Here is a 21,521-nt window from a genome sequence, read left to right as displayed (position 1 = left end):
CTTTTAAGTCACTAAAATCTGCTAGTTTGGGAAATAAATTAATTTTTTAATGGAACTTCTACCAAATTTACAGAAGTAGCTTTTCTAAAAATACAGAATTGTTATATAATTGCAGAAGTTAAAATTGACAGAAGCAAATTGGAATTGTACTCATGTTTCTAGTCTAATACGATAATGAAAAAATACTGAGGCAGACTACCTCAACAGTGCTAATTACTTCTCAGAAGTCTGCTCAAAATGGGGTGTGTAGCCCAGGAGACGAATATCCACGCCAAACACTTCGACAAGCTCATAGCATTAGAGAAAGCACAAACACAACTGCTTGGAACTAGAAAAGCTTAAATAAAATTCATCATAGAAGAAAGCTCAATGCAATCACCATAATCATGTTGAAGAGGTAACACATTTCCATGTAGGGTCAAGGGTCACAGTACCAGCAGGAGAGTTAGTTAACCTGAGGCAAGAAAAGAACCATCCAGACTGCTGCAAAGCCAGTGGCCTGGGTGAGAATGGATTTAATACACTGAATAGAAGGTTGTTCTTTCGTAAAGAATGTTGAGATTTGACAGCATGACAAATTACATACATCATTTTGAAAGTGAGTAGACATCTCTCTTACCAGACACAAACTGCAGAACTGGTAGCTGCAATCTGATCCATTTTAATTCTCGTCTATTACTTGAGACTTTGTTATATACCATGACTTGATGGGTCAGGAAATTAGGACAGTGCAGCATAAGCATGAGTGTTAATGAATTCAGAAGTTCAACCCAATATTTCCCCATCTGGTGCTGAAGATGTGGTTTAAGAACTCTACGTCTGTGACACTGACACACGTAAAGTTTTCTTTTGGGTTATGACTCTGGTTGGTCTTCAGAGGACCCTTGGCTCTTTGTGTTTCTATGTCTAATGGGTTATGTTAAACTTGTGATCAGTGTTGATAATAAATTCGCCCAAATCCTTGCCACTTTGCACCTGTGATTCCACCAACCGCAGTGACCCGTGTGGCAGGACAGGCACAGAAGAGGGCATCGGATCTGTGAGATGAGAGTTTTGCTAAAGTTCGTCAGATGAGTAATTCAAGGCTGGAGAACAACCAGAGTCTGTCTCCTGGTCCAGAACTTGACCTGTGCCCCTATGACATGACGCTGGCTCAGAAAAGCCATCCCGTGTCCCATAACTGCGCTAGGAGTTTTGTATTCACTTCCTAATTCTCTAGGAACATGAGCCTCATTTATTACAAAGGCTTTTTTTTTTCTTTCACCTCAAAGTATGTTCAAGGCTCTTTCCTTAGGAAAAAAATCTTTATTCAACCCAATCATCAATTCTAAATAATTTCTCAACTTTTCCTCTGCCCGCAGCGTATTCCTCAAATGGGGACTCTCTTTGGGTGGTTTTTCTTGGACAAATTCAGTGGCTTCTTTCGACACAGCTCACCTTCCTTTGGATACCCTCACATTAAAATTCCTTCTGTTCATTTTTTCTCTTTCAATTCTTCTTCTTTCACACATGAACTCCTCAACATTCAGTATAAGAGAAAATTATGTAGTTAAAGCCCTTCTGAATAGGAAAGAAGTCACGGTCGGTCATACCACCCTGAACGTGCCTGATCTCGTCTGAATAGGAAAGAAAATGTAAATATTTTCATCTAACCTATGAAAGTGGATGGTATAATTTGAATTTTGTGAGCATTAGTTATTATATTTTCTTGTTGAATTATTTCCAGAATCCCAAACTTTATTTTTATCCATTGGAGGACATCCTTTTGGAGTGGTTTCAAACCGAACTTTTCTTGAGATAATTACTGTAAAGCTCCAACTTTGGTGCCCTTTGCGACCCTGACCCATCAGCCAGCTGCAGGCGTCTCCACTGGCACACATGCTTTCACCTGGTCCTCAGCCAGTCCTGACCAGAACTTCACAAGCGCCTTTCAACCGTCCCTCCTTCCCTCTCTCCTACTTCCACCATCGTTGTTTGGTCCTCTCCATTTTTACTTTCTCTAAAGAGTCCCTTTTTCTGTGCTCTTTCCTACCATGCGAGGAGATCTCACTGACATTTTTCTAAAACATGGTTGGGACTTGTCTTTTTGGAGTCCTGTTCCCGTGTGTCTCAGTGACTGGGTGAGCTTCCAGTGCGATGAAATACGACTTGTTGGCCGTTCATCTCCTTTTCCAGGTGCGATTAACATCCTGCACAGAACAGGGGCATCTTTGCCGGAGAGAGTCCCACTCCAGGAGCTTTTCCCCTCAGCCATCTCGTTTTGGCCCCAGCGGGATGGGGCGGAGCTCAGCTGTCTCAGGAGGGTGACTTTGAAACAGACAGATGGGACGGCCCTTTAGCCTCTGTTCCCTTGGACCATCATGAGTTTGTTTAAAGAAGATCTACTTCCTTCCATATGGCCCTAAAATGTAAAATGTAATTGCATTTCTCCCATAAGAGAAACTGAATTCCCCACACGGAGCCAGGTTTACCAAATAAAATTGCATAAGTGAACGGTTCTAACTTTAGCCAGGTTGTTTATATAAACAAACACGGAATCTCTTCTGACTTGGCAATGATGTCTGCCATATTTTACAACATTCTCAGCAAATTTTAAGAGGTGGTTGACTTAATCAATACTACCTTGCTTATGATGAGCCTTCAAATATGATGTAAAATCCTCAAAAGGGCCATTTCAAGAATTTTCCAGAACTATTTCTATAGATACAGTATGTTCTTGGATAGAGCATGGAAAGCATTTTGTGCCCAGATAATCACACCATAAATTCTGTTCACTAGTAAAGCTTGTGAAAAAGGGCCAAGTGCACAGGAAACTAAGCAGTGCGTCTCCAGGAGAGCTTCCTGGAGCAGGCCCCGCCCTCAGCTGAGCTGCCTGCATGTGGAACTCCAGTTAGGGACGGACCAGCTACTTTGAGGGTTTCAAAAGATAGGAACCAGTTGCCTCTGAAAACGCATAGCTCAGCCTCCATCCTCCTTAGGTTGTCCCCATGATATAAAGTAAAAAATTGGTCACTTCAGAAATAAATGTGAGTCATTGTCATTTTGATTCCAAGCCAGTTTCCTAGTCACAGCTGGAGCGAAAGCCTCATTAAATTAACCCTGTAACACAGGGGTCGGTCTGATTTATGTATCTACCTATTTGCTGAGCAAAATCTAGAGTGCATAGAAAAGTACAGAACTTATAGGAAACAATCAGTATAACAGTTTTTAAAAATTGGGTGGTGCTGTTATAAGAAATGCAGCACCATTCATTTTTTGTGTGTATTAGAGATGAACCGTGTATTAGAAATCCCCTACACGGGTACCCTGTTAGCACCCTGAGCAGCGCCTGGTGCAATATTTGTTGAGTGCACCAATGAATGCAGTATGACTACTGATGGAAACCAAATGCTCGATCCTGATGTTGGACTGATTTAGAATCATAACTCGACTATTTAAAATTCTTAACTTGCAGACAGCCCCGACCCCCCCGAAAAAATATCCACTTCTGGAAATGAAAGCCACAGGGAATTTAATGGAATTACATGGATGCCTCGGAGAGTAGAGGGCAGCTCAGACAGCTCAGGGTCCCGGAGTGGGCTCGGGACCTGGTCCCTGGTCCACGTGCTCACAGAGCACATTCCTTCCTAAAGGGGGCGGAAGCTGAGGGTGCAGGGCTGTCTCTGTAGCAGGGACCAGGGCCCTTGCTGTTAGGAACAGAACCGCATGGCGTGGTTCAAGGGCCATTTCTTCCTTCTTCTCTCGTGTTCATTAAACAATGTAGAATGACTGTGAGATTTGAACCACCCTGGGCTTTGAGATTATCCTACGTCAATCTGGACACACAGCAATACAGCTTCCACCCTCCTCGTCCATTTTCAGGAGGCTGAGGTCAGCCAAGGAGGAAGCACTGTGAGTGTCTTCTGAGTCGGAGTGAGGGGAGAATCCCAGGTTCCCCGTACCTTTGTGTTCTTCCAGGACGTGTGCAGGGATGCCACGCTCACACAGTAGCAGCAACCAGTAATACAGTCAGTAGATGAACTAGTCAGCATTAAACGTACATGTGACTATCTTCAGATTGTAAATGGAATTACTAGGGAAAGAAAATCTAGGTGGTTTTGTAACTATTAATGTCATGACTATGAGTTATCTCAACACAGATTTATTGAGTGCCTGTGATATGCCAGGCATTTAAAAAAAATTATCTTCAGGCATTTTTTCAGTGCTGGAAAGATAATGAAAATGAGAGCTAACTTTTATGAAACAGGGTTTCTGTGGCACACTGCATAGGGAACCTCCTTCAGTCTGGTCACCTGAGTTGTCGCCTGAGTCAGGTGCCTAACTCCTAAGTACCATACCCCCATCACCAGCCACAGCAGCACTGACAGAAGCACACTCCTTCCCAGCTTTCGGGGGTTCCCCACCTGTGCAGTGTCACATCTATAGTCATAACCTCCCTGGAAACTGTAGTTAGTTCGTTTCAAAGCAGGCTAAAGCATAATTTGTGGAAAATTACTTTCTAAGCAGGAAATTGCTCTAAAGATTTTATTTAAAATATATTCGTCCAATATGTTGTCTGTTTTCTTTTCCCTTTTACGGAGAAATATGAAAACAAAAGAATCTTTAGATCCCAAAAGACAGCTCAGGTGAGGGAGAGCCTATTCTGAGACAACCCTGGGTCCGAGGGTGAGAGGTCTTGCGGTGGGCTGTTTGTTCACCATGGCTCTGATTCGGTGCAGCGGCCAAGCCAGAGAAACCCCACTCCAAGGGCGGAAACTGGAAACAAGCGCCCACATTTGGAATTCTTTAACACGGGTGAGGAGGAGGTTTAGTTCGCTGCTGTGAATTTTTAATGCCATGTATTTGGGCTGGAAGGATGCAGAACAGGAACATTTGGAATATTCTGTGCCCAGTGTTTTCTGGATTATATTTTAAAGCTCGTGTGAATCTCTAGTGAGGGATAAAGTGTTCTTCACCGTTATTGACTCTAAGTCATTACCATCTGAGGATCGCTGAGTAGCATGGTCTCGTTTTTTATGGTTCTAAGGCATTCTCGGTCTATTTGGGGCAGAAGGGGGATCTAAGTAAGCTCATGTCCAAACGCAAAAAAGAAACTGAATTTATTAGCATAAAAACACATAAGGCTTTATACATGGAAATACCCGGTCCTAGAATTTTTTTAAGTGATCGCTTAGTTTTCATGTGGATGAGCTTCAGAGCTAGCCCCTGGACACAGCTTTAAAAAAAAAGTCTGTCATCTTCTTCTTCTTGACTAATTTCCAGAAACACAGCCTATTTCGGAAATACTGCAGCTGGGATTTCCAGACTCAGCCTCAGTCAGCCCTCGGGGCAAGTGGGGACTGCTCTTCCAGGACCCTCCTGGGGGGTGTGGGTAGTGGTGCCAGCACGTTGGGGCTGCAGCGGGAAGGGCTGTGAGGACTCGCTGGGACTGGACCACGTGCCTGCTGGCCCGGGCCCCTGACGGGGACCCAGAGCAGAGGACCGTGGCCGTCCCTGGGGCCTGGGTCCCACCTGTGGCCTCCAGGGGTCCACAGGGTGTCAGATCCACCTGTGGACGCTGACCCCCCACCCTGACCCTCCTCGCCAGCCCCTCCATCTCCTGTTTAGTCTCATCCTGCGTAGGCTCCCCGGGTGACCAGCCGCGGCCTCACACATGTCTCCTTCTCGCTACAGTGTCCTCGTGTGACCAGGAGCAGCAGTCGGCCCTGGAGGAGGCCAGACAGCCCAAGAACGACAACGTGGTGATACCTGAGTGCGCCCACGGCGGCCTCTACAAGCCAGTGCAGTGCCACCCCTCCACGGGCTACTGCTGGTGCGTTCTGGTGGACACCGGCCGCCCCATCCCGGGCACGTCCACCAGGTAAGGCCCCGTGGGGCCGAGAGACCCCGGAACGCAGAGCCCCCATGGTTCCCACCCGCTGCGGATGCGACGCCCGTGCCCCGGACCTCACCCCACTTCTCAGTGCGGCGTTAACCCCTGTGCCTGCGGGAGCCCATCTCCCTGACGTCACCAGGAGCTGGCGATGCCAGAGATGGCACGAGGGTGGTGAAGACAGACTTGTTAGGCAGTTTTGCTCCTATCTGTATTCACGCAGGCTGGAAGTTTGAAAAATGGCTCTGGTATCCAGGCTGGGGTGGGCACCTAGAATGTATCCTCTATCACCTCAGCTTCTTTTGTCCCCGGTGTTGGCAAAGGGAACCTCGCGTTTCACAGGAACCTATTGCCCAGGACAGCTCTCTGTACTCCAGAGATACCTGTCTCCTGAAATTACCACTGAAAAAGAAAGAGAGTACTGAGGTCAGGGGCAACAGTAGTTACTCAGGGTCTGAAATACACACCGACTCATTCATTCATGTTTTGCGTGAGTCCGAGCAAAGCAAGTCATTTTATAATAGCACCAGGAGAAGACCTGATATTTGTTCCTGGAAATAGTGTGAACAAGTAAGGATGTTTTTGCAGCTCTTGGTCATTTGAATTGACCTTTGGTTTTTCATAGATCGGTACAAAAGCAGTTTACAGGTAAAGGACACTGTTACCTCTCACGTGTGATCCAGTTTAAGCCCTGGTTCCTTCTGCAGCACTAAGGCATTGATGCCTCCTAAGTTACTTCCCCCAGTTTCTCAAGGGTGACCGTGGTGCGTGTAGAAGGGGAAATGCACCCATGTAGATTCCAGGAGCTGGAAGGACAGGTAACCAGCTGACTTTCCCTCATGAGAAAGTCCAGCCACACCTGGAGCCCCATCTGGCTCATTCAGGAGACCAGGCTCCTTGGGGATGGGAACCCCAGGCCCCGGCCGCCCTGGACAGGTGGGCTGCCCTGCACACAGACGACCCCGACAGGGTGTCCAGGCCAGAGACTGAGGTTCCCTCTGCGGGTGGTCGTAGGAGATTGTTTCAAACATAAAGAGAACTTAAATCTTCCCAAGGTTTTGTGTGAGAAATTGCTTTGCTCGTTCCTGAACACATCTGTATGTAGGGAGTGCCCTTTTCTAAGAAACCTTTCTTGGGAAATGACATTTCCATTACTTCAAACTCAGGCTTGTGGACTGTGTCTTTAAGTTGGGCTGTTTGTTCCCCAGGCCCAGCTGCAGGGGCGCTAAGACCCATCTCATAGCTCCAGCAAAAGTCCTCCCACTTCAGAGCCAGGCCTCCTCGGACTGGCTCAGATGCTGAGACCAGCTTTATCACGTTGTCCCTGCAGAACCTATAAACGTTTTTTATCTCACAGTCAGACGAGAAACACAAGAAGGCTCCTCCCTCCTGTCCATCCTGATTTCATTCTGCCCAGACTTTTTGGGAACAAAGTACCAAGTTCTCATTTTCCCTATTTTTTGTATAGGAGGGAGGGACTCCCTCTTCTTTGAGTTTCAAGAAACAGACTTAAATTAGACCCAGGGGAGGAGACCCCTCAGACTCGAGCTGTACTTTTCTCTCATTCGTTCGTTCCTCTGTTCATCCTCTCCGATGCTGACTGTCATGACCCCGACACCATCAGAACTGAGGCTAGTAGCGAGAGGGGTGTCAGAACCCGCACGTTTCCCACAGGGCTCCGTCCATCGAGGCCGAGCTGTCCTTACAGCCCACCAGCCTTAAACGTGACCGCACCCAGTGCTCTCGGGGACAGAGGCTGCGATTAGTTCCGCGGTTAAAGGACATGAGTTTCAGGAGCCAGTTTTGTTCTCTCTGCTCTGCATCTTCAGCACACCAGCTTGCTCTGGCCTGATTCCTCTCCTGGCTTCTAGAAGCATCACACAGCCGTGACAACATAATGTGGCTTTTCTGACAGCCTCCCCTCACTCTAACTGGCCAGAATGTCACCCTCCGACGAGGCTACCGCCCGTCAGGGAGGGCCGTGGGCCCCATCATTCAGCACCCAGGCATGGACGGGGCCACCCCCTGGGCCCTCGCGGCCACGCAGAGCAGGTTCTATGTGTGACAGAGTTTAACACAGAAGGGATACGATCTCTTAAAGCTCCGAGAAACACTCCCCTCCCTGTCACCCAGAGGTTCACTTTTTATTCACTAAACGTTTGAAATCCCTCAATGTTTCAGGCACCGCTCTAGGGGCTGGGGGTATTCAGGGAACAAAATGGACAAAACCCTGTGCTTCCATGGAGCTTATGTGCCCATGAGGGGAAAGGGACAAAAAGCAAAACGCATAAGCAGATAAGCTGAATATGAGTTAATACGCCGGCTTGTGATAGCTGCACTGGAGGACAATATACAGGAAATAGGGAACGGAGTGGGGCAACTTCAGCGGGACGGCCGGGGGCTCCCAAAATGCTGAGGTCGGATTCAGGTCCAGAAGAATCTGGGGAGCACGCCGATGATGTCTGCGGGGGGCAGTCCAGACGGAGGGGGGAATGTGGCCCCCTGACAGCGTAGGTCCCAGAGCTAGAATCTAGTTACGTTTTGGTCAAAAGGGAGGATGTATCGGTTAGGAAACTCTTCACTTCTGTTGGTGATAAATCTGACAAATAGGAATGCACAGGGAGGGACTGTGTAATCTAAAGAAGAGGCGCAGAAATGGAAGAAGCTCCCTTTCAGTGGATGCTGTGACTTGGTGATGTCACTGAGGACATAGGGTCTCCCAAGTCTTTCCTCTGACATCCTCAGTGTGTTGCCTTGGCCCTTGGGCAGACTCCCCTCATGGTCACAAGATGGCTTCAGGGATCCGGGCATCTCATTCAGACACCACATGCTCAGAGGACACACAGCCCATCTCTCTCTTTCTTAGGAACCAAACAACCTTTCCTAAAAGTGCCCTAGCCGCCTTAAGTCATGGATTATTGGCTGTAATTGGATCATATGACTACAGCTAAACCCATCACTGGCAAGAAAAATGGAATTGGTTCAAACAGATTTCTACATGGATTCTGGGAAATCCGTCCAAATCATCAAGTTTAAGGCATATCTTATGAGATGCTGGCCAGCTTCACCAGCCCTCACTTACCCCTGCTTCTACTGTGATTGAGTAGCAATGTCACAGAAAGTCTTCTGCATTATTGTTTAAATACTTTCTGGTGCATAAATGCTATTTTCTTGCAATTTTTCTGAAATAAGCTGTTCCAGGGAGATACTTTATAGTTTTGATTTATATTTGGGTAGACAGTTCAAGTTCCCCCCCCCCCGCCGCCCCCGCAATCGTTCTCTATATTTTCTGATGGGGAAGAGTAATTTAAAAATCCAAGAACAGTAAGATGACATGAATATAAAATGCCTCCTCATTATAGGCTAGTCCTTCTTTCCTTGTGTCATCATGAAAGGTAATGACAAAGCACACATTTTGTTACAGGCTTGTGCCAAAGACAATAAACGCACAGAGGCAGAGAGCAGCTATGGGGCAGAATTTCTAGGTGGGTTGGTCGTCAGGTAGAAACATGAGTTGGACCGGGTGCTGATGCATCTGCTGGTCTCCCTGCATTTTTGAGTCAAAACTGACATATTGACCAAGGTATTCAGAGCCCCTGCAGGCCGGAGCCCAGGCCACGTGTGGTGGGACAGGACCTGGGAGGAGGGGGGCAGGTTCCAGCCTGGTCGCTGATTAATAGAGGGGAGAGCTGGTGTGAGCTATCGGGTTAAGCGTGGATCTGGCTGACTGCCAGCTACTACATTAGCACCCAGAACGGAGGGATTTCTCTTTCACTTTCTTGATGGCCAATGAGGTTTTGTCCACCTGCCATCAGGCTGCAGGCTGCTCTGACCTGGCACGAGGACCCCGTTCCCAGCCTGTGGAGCCCACGCGGCTTGCTGGCCGTGTGAGCATGAAATCGAATTTCTCCCTGGCAGAGAGCCTGGTATCTGATGGGCAACCAGACGATTAAGAGATGTGCTTTCTTATCTTATACAAATAAGTTAAAATAAACACTATTGAAAAGGATGCTGACAGATGTCAACACAACTTAAATGGCTTTATCTTCAAAGGCATTGATTCTATTTCTTGAGATTGTCATTTCCCCAAGTCACAGTATTCTTTACAAGGAACAGAATACTGTCATTTAAACATACATTTTTATATCAACATCAGTGCTGGGGTTCTTGAGACATCTACAGCCCAGATATGGAGCAAAACCAGGATGATCACGCAGTAAGGTTAATTTCCAGGTGGCTTCGAAGTTAAAGATTCAGAATGGGGTTGACAGTTTTGAGGTTTCTTATCACCACATGGGGGTACCGGCATTGACTCCAAGCCTTTGACCGGCTGTACACAGAGTTCATACTAATGGTCCAACTTCTTAACATGAAAGAACAGCCAGTGGCTGACGTTCTCACAGATCAAACATCCCAGGAATGGCTGGGCCGTTCGACCCCCGGGAGCCCCATCCCTAGTTGTACCTGCTTGGTTAGGAGCTGGGACTTCGCTTGTTCTTTCGCAGCTCACATTTCATGGGCTGCTGGCTGTGAAGGTGTCAGCTCTAGCGTGGGTACCATTTCCGACCTCCCCAGCCCCACGGACGCTGATCTAGAGTCTGAAACGAGGATTTTTCAGTCTTGAGCACGTGCTCAGTTTCCCCAGATTTAACAAGCATGAGTAACAATGAGCTCTTAGCCATCTCTCCGTTACCTGGCTTCTTTCCTGAATGTTCCCCTAGGGAATTTCTGGCTCCTTACCTACCTGTCTCAGTCCCAGGTGGGAGAGGAGACACCAGGTGGGTAAGAGGTCCCTTCACCCCCGTTCATTCCTGTGACCGTGGTTCCAATGCCATCTGCACTGAACCCCACTGCATTTCAAAAGGATATGAGTTAATGGCTTTTGGTGAAAATGTGATAGCTTAACTGTTAGCCGGAGTGTGTCGGGGACTCTTTAATTTCAAACACAACATTTCAAAAAGGCATATTAAGTTTGTGTGAGTGGGGTGTTAAGTTTTCTGGTATCAAAGAGGCTATTCAGGGTGTGAGCGGCTGGAGGAGCTCGTGGTGCCCTGGCTGTGTTTCAACCACGCTGGACCTGACCCTCCAAGACTGGCCCCAGCTCCCCGGGCGCCAGGGAGAGACCCTGAGAAAGGATCCCTTCAGCGAGAAATTTCATTCTTTTATTTTCTGGGGTGGGAAAACAAGAAATAGTGAAAAATAAGAATCAGAAATGATCCCTATGAAGTAAACAGGATCTCGTATCTCTTTCTGAGAGAGTGAAAAGGAAACGGGCAGCAGGAGAGGGTGAGGCCTCAAGGGGACTTTGTTCACATCCTGGGAATCAGCGGCCCCTGGACCTGACCATCCCTCCTGCGCCCACCCCGACTGGCTCTGACTGTCGTGCACATTTTCCAAGAATCTTTCCTGACCCCTGGGACTGCATTAAGAGCCCTAAGGGCAGGTTCTCACGGCTGCCAGTCACACTACTGGATTATCGGTGTCCCCGTAAGACTGGGCGGTTCCCCCGGTGATGTGCATCTCCCTGCGTCTCCCACCACAGGGGCAGGTGCTGGGAGTCTCTCCACGTATCCCACCCAAGGAGCCTTATAAAGAGCCTTGAAGGAGGCTCTGCTGGGCAAGCTGTCCACCTGGGCCTGGATCTGGAGCCCAGCCGGCAGATCCATCCAGAATTACTGTCAATACTGGTGTCCCCGAAGTGCCCGCTGCCCGAAGTGATGTAGCCGGCAGGCACCCCGGGTCCCGCCTGCTCAGACACCAAGGGCCACCCTGTTCCTGTTGACTCCGTGGGCCCAGAACATACTCTTTATTCTTTGAGCCCTGAGACAACCTTTTGTAGCTTCGGGAGTTAGATTTTGAATTCGTTGGTCTTTGAGTAACGTATCAGTCTGGAATTCTGAGGTCCTCTCTGAGACTTTGCACTCTTTCCCGGGGGCTGTGACCCTGCCCTCACGCAGTGCTTGTGCTTGCATTTCCCCTCCTCAGCCCCTCCCCCCACCCTGAACCGTATCAAAATCCCGTCCTAGGCAGGGGCGTTTGGCAGCCACTCTACAGGTTGTGTTTCAGAACCTGGATGGAGGGACACAGCCCTGTGTGTCATGCTTCTTCCTGCTGACTGTGAAGAATATAGTAAACTGCCACACAGGTCACCAAAGGTCATACATCCCGAGCACTGTACCGTGAGGATGAGATGCCCAGTGTGTCCCGGGACCAAGGAAGCCTGCGGTGTGAACACACGGGTATGGAAGGCAGCCCCCACCTCAATGTCTCTAACTGGCTCTTTTCTCTTTCCTTCCCCACCTCGTAGGTACGAACAGCCGAAATGTGACAGCACGGCCAGGGCTCATCCGACCAAAACAAGGGATTTGTACAAGGGCCGCCAGCTCCAAGGTGAGTAGCACGACGGGCTCGGTCGGATGCACCAGCTGCCACTTCGGGTTTTCTTGCAGGTTTAGGATGAGGAAGGGTCTCAAGCGAATTTAGTTGCAAAGAATGATTTCAAATTAACAGAGGCAGTGAGTTTAACCTTATGATTATTAAAAATATGCTCCCAGAAATGTTTCATGGATGTTCTCTTTCATCAAAAAGCCCATAAGTGTTTGTGATACACCAAAAATGATGATTTCAAGAGTTAAACCTCAAGCCCGTCCTGGACCCAGCGTCTTCCAGGAAGTTATGTGAGATTGAACTTGGTCGTGGATTGAACTTGGTCATGTGGCATGAGCCCCGCGCCGGCCGACCCCCACCGGGTTGCAGTTATCTGATGAGATCGCAGAGTTAGAGGCATGACTCCTGCATCATGGCAGTTTCCACGGCATCGGTGGGCTGCTGCAGAGCTGGTTGCTATTTTGCTTCATTTCCATCCTCTTTTTTTCCTTTAAATGCCTCCAGATTGTGTACATGTAGCCACAGCCTCAGAGACCATGAAAACCATTCTCTAATGTCTTTCTTCTAGCGTGAGTGTTGGATCTCGGTCTTACACAGAGTCTGGGTAATTTCCTGTTTAGAAAAATTCTGTGGTCCTTGCATGATTTATACTGTCAATGATAAAGAGGGTTTTACAGTCCGAAACATAAAGATGTTTCTCTGCTGTGAGCAGAGGTAGAGAAGACTAGAGGGTCACCCATCCGCCTCCGTATCCCTCCAGCCATACCTGGAATGAAGGCACTGGACACAGAGGGAGCGGAGAAGGCAGGACCTGGTCTGGGGGTGGGGGTGGGGGGTGGGCAAAGCACAGCCATGCCAAAACCACTCTGATGTCCCATGCTTATTCGGAGACATTTGTCCTGGGTCTTCTGCTGTTTCCCCTCTCCACACCTTCCTTTCGAAGCAGGTGGAGGAATCTCTGACACTATTATTATCATCTCACGACGTCTCTCTGTGTGCGTGGTCAGTGGGGTTTACGTTCATGAATCAGGCTGCTTTCTGGACCCTGGAGCTCCCCGAATGGTGTCCTCCAGTCAGAAGGGTGCTCTCTCCCTCCCTTGTCTGCTAGAATCTCTTGCCTCTGCAGTCAGGTTTTAACACCGGTGGACAATAGTTTTCTTAACAGGAAATATTGAATTTAGCATATGCTTGGTCCATGGAAAGACCCCAGTGAATGTTTGCTCCTTTTAGCTAGTCTTAACCATGCCGTAGAAACTTCAGGCAATCTGTTCTTTGTCTCTGAGGTTCCAAGACTCTCGATTTTTTTTTTTCTGAGATGTTCTTGATGTGGACCATTTTAAAAGTCTTTATTGAATTTGTTACACTATTGCTTCTGTTTTATGTTTTGGTTTTTTGGCCACGAGGCATGTGGGATCTTAGCTCCCTGACCAGGGGTCGAACCCTCACCCCCTGCATTGGAAGGCGAAGTCAACCACTGTTCCCTCAATTTTTTTTTTTTTTGATAATCCAAAACTGCATTACTTCTAAGTTGAGCTGCATGTGTTGTTTGCACATATAATGTGAATGTCATTAATGAAGGTGCGGTCAACCTGTGCTCTTCACTGGTTAGAGATGCTACGACAGACAGAACACAACCCCTCCCATCTCCTCTTGGTGGGTGTGCTTGGCTAGGAAGGAATCTGTGTTCATGGTGGAATCCAGTACATGGAACCCTGGGCTGGGACTCTGGATTTAAAGGCTGGAGTGGTCATTCATCTTCTGGGAAGTGCTGATCCTGGATATTGAGAAGTACCATGTCACATCATTCCTGGCTAGTCTGGGACTCAGATGGGCCATTTAGAGAAAGAGCATCTGGCACTTCAGGGAAAACCACGTGAAGAGGTGCACATCAGAGCTACAGAAACCACACCCCGTAGGACAGGAGGTCGGGTAGGCTGGGAGCACACAGGTGCCCTTTCCTTCCCCCACCTTCAGTGAAGCCCAAGTCCCCAGGCACGAAAACCATTTTACACAAACTCGGTAAATGTCAGTTTACTTTGCAATTGTAGATGTTTGGGAGTGTACCGTTCACGACCACTTAATCATTTTGCTCTTTTGGAGATAATTATCCTTATTAGGGAAAAACAAGTAGGTCTTAAAATAACTCCTGGATCGAGGCTGTTCTTGTGGAGAGGAGAAAACAATTTCCAGAATAACACAGCACCATGGTGGGTAGGCAGACACTTGTTAAGTCACATGCCAATGCATTTTCTTCTACAAAGGGATGGTTTTCATTTTAAGCAATTTTTCTAAGTTTCGGCCTATAAGGGTCCTTAATTTTTCAAACCAGGTTGATAATATCCTCACACACAATTCACTTTTTAGGGGCTTTGTTGACTGCCAAATATTTATTTACATGCTGGGTAGGAGAGTACACAGATTTCCAGGCTCACACCAACTGAGGGAAAGTGATCATTTAATCTTCGGAGGCCAGCGTTTTACCCTACGGAGACATCAAGCTCCAGCCTGAGGGGTCACTTCCTGAGAAATGGGTCATGATTTTGGCTCTCGAAGATTCTTCTTTTCTTCTGTAACTTTCCTCATACGACTGTCCTACCATCTTGAGAGAAGTCAAAAATCAGCGTGAGGGAAGTTTTAAGAAAAGGCATGAGACCACACTTCCTCCCTCTACAAACCTGCCTGCCTCATTCTGCGCTGGCATCTCTTAATCTCAGTGGCCTTTGAACCAACCTCTCTGCCCTGCTCCCTGGCCTGCCCGTCACTTCCTGCATCCCCTTCCACCGTCTCTTGTCTCTGCTGAAGGGCTCCTCATGGCTCCGGGGAGTCTCCGTCGCCAGGGTCTTGCTCATCACCCCCTTCTGCATCTTCCCCAGTCCTCCATGCACCCTGCAGGACCCGGCTTCTGGGGAGGCTACCCCCGGCTGACGCCAACCGTGTGTGCTCCCACTGCATCCAGGGTACCTGATGCTGCTTTGCAGGTGTTGAGTTACAAGCTCCACCCTGTGTGCACATGGTCCTCCTGAGAGATGGGCTGACCCCTGGGATGCCCACCAGCCAGCACAGCAAGGGGCACACAGGAGGCCCTGGGCACCTGGAAAAGGGTTTGCAAATTAAGGGCACTAGGCAGGGTTTCTTTTCCTATTCTGAGCCTTTCTGACTCTTCTGTATTGAGTGATAACTGGTAGGCTTAGATTTACCTAGTGGTTTTCCTGACTTAGAGGACACAGAGCATGAGTCTTCAATGAGTGGGATTTCTATATGAGAAGAGGGTGACCTGATAGACAGAGTTCATTGCTCTGATTCGACGTCAGGGTGCTCTCCGACCAGGAGAAAGAGGGAGAGCCCACCCTGTCCTCTCTCCTTGGTGGAGTGGCTTGCACACCCACGTGTGGCAGCTAAAGGCCACGGGAGGCCACACATGTGACCGTTGCAGGGATGAGATGTAGGCAGAGGCCATGGTGGATGGAGATGTGCCTGCACTTGGCGCCCAGAGAGCAGCCCATCCACAGACCTGGGTCCCCCATCCCTGTAGAGGAACTGGTTCTGGAGGGAGCTGGTGGGAAAGATTGATGAGGGAGAGTTTATTACAAGTAAAGTCAAAATAAGTAAGCTTTATGGCTTAGAGTTTATGACCTCCTCTAACTTGTACCGATGAGATGATTTGTGTCTTTTACACTTAAATACATTCTTTTGGCTGATTGTCATTCTGAGGTGCAATTCTAACAGGATCAACAGGCTTTCACTCTCCTCTGGCCTTTTGCTTCATTTAATCTCTTCTGATGGAGCAGTCATTGGTTTTGTTAGTTATCAGTTACGGTGCAACACAATCAAATATTTGCAGGCATTCGATAAGGAAGAACCTAAAGATAGGAGGGCAGGTAGAGAGAGTTCTGAGAGCAGGTGAGTCCGCAGGGAGAAACCTACTCCCAGCCTTTCTTTCCTCCATCAGTTTTGGGGGAAGCTCTGATGTCCTTCTGGGGCTTCAGAGTGGTGGTGGTATAGCCGCAGCACCAACAAGAGGGTGGTGAAAAGTGTCTGAGGATTTCTGGTACCAGAAAATGGCCTCCTTACTTTACTGCTTCGTCCCCCAAATCAGAACCATCTATTGTCCCCTGCCCCACAAATCTCCTCCATGCTGGCACCCAGATCTGCCACGTGTATTTATTTTGATCAAACAGCCCCGCCCATAGCATCTCCGGTGGCAGCTCTATGGACCTCACAGCAATCAGCAGCGGTCAAAGCCCCCTCCCTAACCTAAAAACCCCTCTGAGGGACAGTTAAGCCACCACACAGAGCCTTTTGAAGTCAACAGCCATGAAAATCTCTTTTCTCAGGGCCTTAGTTATTGCAGGCACAATAGGGTCTTTGATTCAATTAGAAGCCCTCAAAGTACCACCCGGATTTTCCAAGCACTATTTTCGCACAACTCTAAATGTCTTCAGAATTAATTATGATTTCCTGAGGCAGCATAGAATGATCCTTACCTTGCCCTAAGATACTTTCCCAGAGGTAATTAGATCCTGAACCTGGCATCTGTGCCGAGGACTGCATGGCACTTAGGGACCATGTTTACTCTCCTCCAAAGTGGCCTGGGCCGTTGAGGCTCTTTCAAAGACAATAGGAGATGTCAGTATTTCACCCATTAGAAATGTCAGCCTCTGTGATTCTGAGTCAGATCAAGTCCTGACTTCACAGACAGTAATGACTTGAGCTGAGCCGGGAGCCACTCGCTGGGGACCCTGCATGTGCTCTGCACCCGCAGGGAGCTCCTCACCCCCAGCTTGGGGAGGCTTCCTGGTACCTGTCTCCCAGCACGGAGCCTCGTGGAGGTGAGGACAGGCGTGCTGTGTGTAAGAGAGGGTTGTTTTTTTAAACATCTTTATTGGAGTCTAATTGCTTTACAATGGTGTGTTAGTTTCTGCTTTAGAACAAAGTGAATCAGCTGTACATATACATATGTCCCCATAGCTCTTCCCTCTTGCGTCTTCCTCCCTCCCACCCTCCCTATCCCACCCCTCTAGGTGGTCACAAAGCACCAAGCTGATCTCCCTGTGCTACGTGGCTGCTTCCCACTAGCTATCTATTTTACGTTTGGTAGTGTATATATGTCCAAGCCACTCTCTCACTTTGTCACAGCTTACCCTTCCCCCTCCCCATATCCTCAAGTCCATTCTCTAGTAGGTCTGTGTCTTTATTCCCGTCTTACCCCTAGGTTCTTCATGACATTTTTTCCCCCTTAGATTCCATATATATGTGTTAGCATATGGTATTTGTTTTTCTCTTTCTGACTTACTTCACTCTGTATGACAGACTCTAAGTCCATCCACCTCACTACAAATAACTCAATTTCGTTTCTTTTTATGGCTGAGTAATATTCCATTGTATATATGTGCCACATCTTCTTTATCCATTCATCCGACGATGGACACTTAGGTTGCTTCCATGTCCTGGCTATTGTAAATAGAGCTGCAATGAACATTTTGGTACATGACTCTTTTTGAATTATGGTTTTCTCAGGGTATATGCCCAGTAGTGGGATTGCTGGGTTGTATGGTATTTCTATTTTTAGTTTTTTAAGAAACCTCCATACTGTTCTCCATAGTGGCTGTACCAATTCACATTCCCACCAGCAGTGCAAGAGTGTTCCGTTTTCTCCACACCCAGGAGAGGGTTTTAAACAGCGTTTTGCTCTTAAGAGCTGTCTGATGACTTTATAGCTAAACATCATTGCTGGTTCACTCGGTGTCCAAGTTTGGGTTGGATTCCAACGTGGAAGGGACTAGTCTGAGTAGCAATGCTTGGGATAGGGACTGAGCTCCGTTATTTTATTTTTCAACTGGTGAGCTTGATGATTAAATATGAAATTTAAAATATTAAAGCTGGGGCTTCCCTGGTGGCGCAGTGGTTGAGAGTCTGCCTGCTGATGCAGGGGACACGGGTTCGTGCCCCGGTCCGGGAGGATCCCACATGCCACAGAGCGGCTGGGCCCGTGAGCCATGGCCGCTGGGCCTGCGCGTCCGGAGCCTGTGCTCCGCAGCGGGAGAGGCCACAACAGTGAGAGGCCCACGTATCGGAAAAAATATATATATTAAATCTGTAGCTGAATAAGATGACTAATCCTTTAGAAGAAAACTGCATTTTGTAGAAAGCACGACAAAGAAATGGACCATTACATCCAGTTTCCTTGAGGACAGGATGTTACAAGTAGAAACTCAGTTAAAAGCACATGTGTAATTTCCATCCTAAAGACTCATAAGACAGGAATCCAGGAACAAGGGAAGCCAGGGAAGTCCAGGGTTTGGGACTATGCGATGTCCTGCAGGGTGTCTTGAGACGCGGGCTCTGTCTCTGATGTCACAAGGAACTGGGAAAAGCCTGCTCAGAGACGAGGGAACACGTGTGAAACAAATCCTTTATTTGGTACTTACTGTTTCTTTAAAAAAAAAAAAGTCGATAAGATGCTAGGATGTGCAGAGGCATCCAGAAGATGAGAACTAAAACGTAACCTTTGTACTACACTTGGCAGAAGTCTTAGATTTTTATTAGAATATTAAGTTCAGTTGATATTTTTCTCCATTTTTAAGAGAATAGGAGAAATTGGAGAAGGTTTGGAGGAGATTATGGGAATTACTCATTCGCAATAAAGTAAGAACAAATAAAGGCAAGTTGAGGAAGCAAAGGCTATTTCTTTTTTCTTAACATGAAGAGGAAAGAAAAATAAAGGTCAACTGAAAATGTTAAGTGACTTACAAAAAGACATTGGGCGCTTCTTCCATTTATTAAGACTTAGCTGAATGGAGAGAAGTGAGTGTTGAGGTTATTTCTTGATTTTTCTGAATGAACCCAAGAGGAGCATCCTTACTCTTTAGGATGTACCTGCACGGGGAGCTGAGAGGTCTAAACTCATGAAAGTCTTCAGTATTAGGTAGAAATGTGGTTTAAAAGGGGCAGGAGAATGGAGAGACCATTTGTTTCCTTCATATTCTTTCAAGTGAAATCTGCAACTCGAATTCACTAAAAGCAATTTACACACTTGTCCTGTGCCCACAGCTGGTGGGCAGCTTGCCACTTTCGACTTCATATTCTCTCTCTTTGTTGCCGGTGGCACTGACTCCCTCCAGCAAACTTCCCAGACAGGTGCTGAGCAGATTTCTGATCCCTCATCCACATCAGCAGCAGAAGCCTCTTAGGAGGTACGGGCCGGTCAGGCGTCCATCCTGATGGTAATGGCTATCGCTGCCAGATGAAGTCAAAGCTTGGATGAGGCCATTGCGCTTCACCCTCACACCTTGCCCCTTTTGCCCACCATGAAACCCACACCTCAGCCCAGCGAGTCGTCTGCTTCAGAAAAGGGACGCGGGTGTCTGGAAGTCCGGCTCTCTCTCAGTGACTGGCCCTTCATAACCATCGGCCTTTTTGGAAAGTTCTTTACATCAGAGCTGCAGCTGTAATTTTACATTTTCTACATCGTTGTTCCCTTCATTGTAAATGCGCTGTTTTCCCAGTCTTTTCTCAGCACACGTAATGATTCCTGATTTGGCCTTGATCTTGGATAGGCTGTGGGCTCCGAGGTTACAGCCTGCGATCTGCAGATCCCCCAGGCCTGGTGGGCACAAAGGCCCAAAAGAAAGTGTCCCCTGGTCCCTCCTCATCACTGAATGAAGCGGTTCAGACCCCCTCTGTTGCCCTCGTGCTATCTGTACTCCAACCCTTTACTGAATCATTCTCATCGGTCCCATTATCCTCCTGGTTCTCCCGTGTTTTAAATCCAGAACTGGTCTGAACCCTGCAACTGCACTTACGTTCTCTGTTTTATCTTCCTGTTGTAACTTAGGATTCCTTCTTTATAAACTCAAGCCTATGGAGCAGCTGGCCCAAGGCCAGGTGCTTTGGGGGATGCAGAGCTCCTTAAAACCCAGTGCCAGTCCTCTGGAGAAGATCACAGTTTTATGATCCCAGGACTGATGCTCTTAAACAAGACAACAATGCTGTAACAATTAGAAAAATCAGGGAGGTGGAGACTGGTGCATAACGAAAGTTTCCCCTTCTATCTGAAAATGTCATGCTATCATTCTTAAAAGCTCTTTTCCAGATTTTGTGCCAATGTCAGGACTATTTGCCTGCCCCCTAGATAGAGCTTTTTGGGTTAGGACTCTCTTGGCAGTTTGCGGTCACCCCAATGCTGCACAGTCCTGGGGAGTGAGAGTTAAAAATCACTCCTGCAGAAATTCTGAAGGGAATGGAGACAGGCAAAATCCCATTATCCAGGTTGGATATTGGCCAGAGCACTGGGGTTATTACTCTTAGAATAGAGGCAGGACTAATGAAAATGGCCCAGTGATGGTAGAAATTGAGTTCTATTCTTCCTGATAACTTAATTCCCTGTGAATTTAATTGGACCAACCAAGACCCAGGGCTCGAATACATAAGCTGTCTATTGGGCTGCTTGGACACTCCCCAGTGACCAATGATGGTGGAAACTTCTCAAAACCTGGTTTATAATGAATACCAGAAGTCCATGGAAACTTCTAGAATGTTTTCACTGACAGGATGATTTAATTTTTTTCTTCACTCTCTTCTGACTTGTCAAATCGAGCACAATTTTTCAGAAAAATCAAGGGTTTCTCCCTCTGAGGGAAAAAGATAAATTGACTGCTCTTAGGCTGTTAATTAACTTTCAGAAATTCCTAAGACAAATTTTTCAAGAGTGATTTCCAGCAGAAGAGTTTTGGGTTATGAGTTCTCATCCCACTTATCTGTCTTTTCTCTGTGCTTTTGCTTATTGAATTAATTAACTTATTTAAAATGTATATTGTCCTTATTTACAGAGAACCTGAGGCACCTCCCTCTGTTCAAAGTCAGACATCTCAGAATCTGACAATTGATGCAGAATGGTATTGTCATCAGAGATTCCTTAAATTCAAGAAGTGTCGGATTTCTGATTTTTAAAAAATCTCCTGAGAAACATGCATCGTCTGTCATGAAACAGCACTTTTGGGAGTGCCCTGTGACAGGCTCTAGAAAGTGTGATTGACTGAAGTCAAGGTTTTGTTTAATACTTTGCCCTGTTAAATGATCCCCACTTGTTATCTTACAGAGGGATAAATTTGCTTATTCAAATGCAGCAGAATAGGAATTTTATCTTTGTAATTTTTCTAATGGGAAAAAAGTTTTGAAGAAAAGAAAGGAGCAAAATAGATACCAGAAATACAAAGGGATAGCAGTGCATGCCCCCATTCCCTGTAACCCTCCCTTTTTCCTA

General features: G+C 47.2%; 1 protein-coding gene across 2 annotated transcripts in view; it reads left to right on the top strand.

The window, feature by feature from the left end:
- Positions 1–21,521, top strand: part of SMOC2 (SPARC related modular calcium binding 2) — a 154,447-nt gene that overhangs the window by 98,871 nt on the left and 34,055 nt on the right. For both annotated transcript variants that reach the window (XM_060114962.1, XM_060114961.1), the window contains exons 8-9: positions 5,674–5,860; positions 12,180–12,262. In XM_060114962.1, coding sequence (XP_059970945.1) covers positions 5,674–5,860; positions 12,180–12,262 — 270 coding nt within the window. The remainder of the gene's footprint in view (positions 1–5,673; positions 5,861–12,179; positions 12,263–21,521) is intronic.

The sequence above is a fragment of the Mesoplodon densirostris genome, chromosome 12, assembly GCF_025265405.1.
Source record: "Mesoplodon densirostris isolate mMesDen1 chromosome 12, mMesDen1 primary haplotype, whole genome shotgun sequence".
Classification (NCBI taxonomy): Eukaryota; Metazoa; Chordata; class Mammalia; order Artiodactyla; family Ziphiidae; genus Mesoplodon; species Mesoplodon densirostris.
Note: the sequence above shows the minus strand (reverse complement) of the source record. Positions and strands in the feature narration are given on the sequence as shown.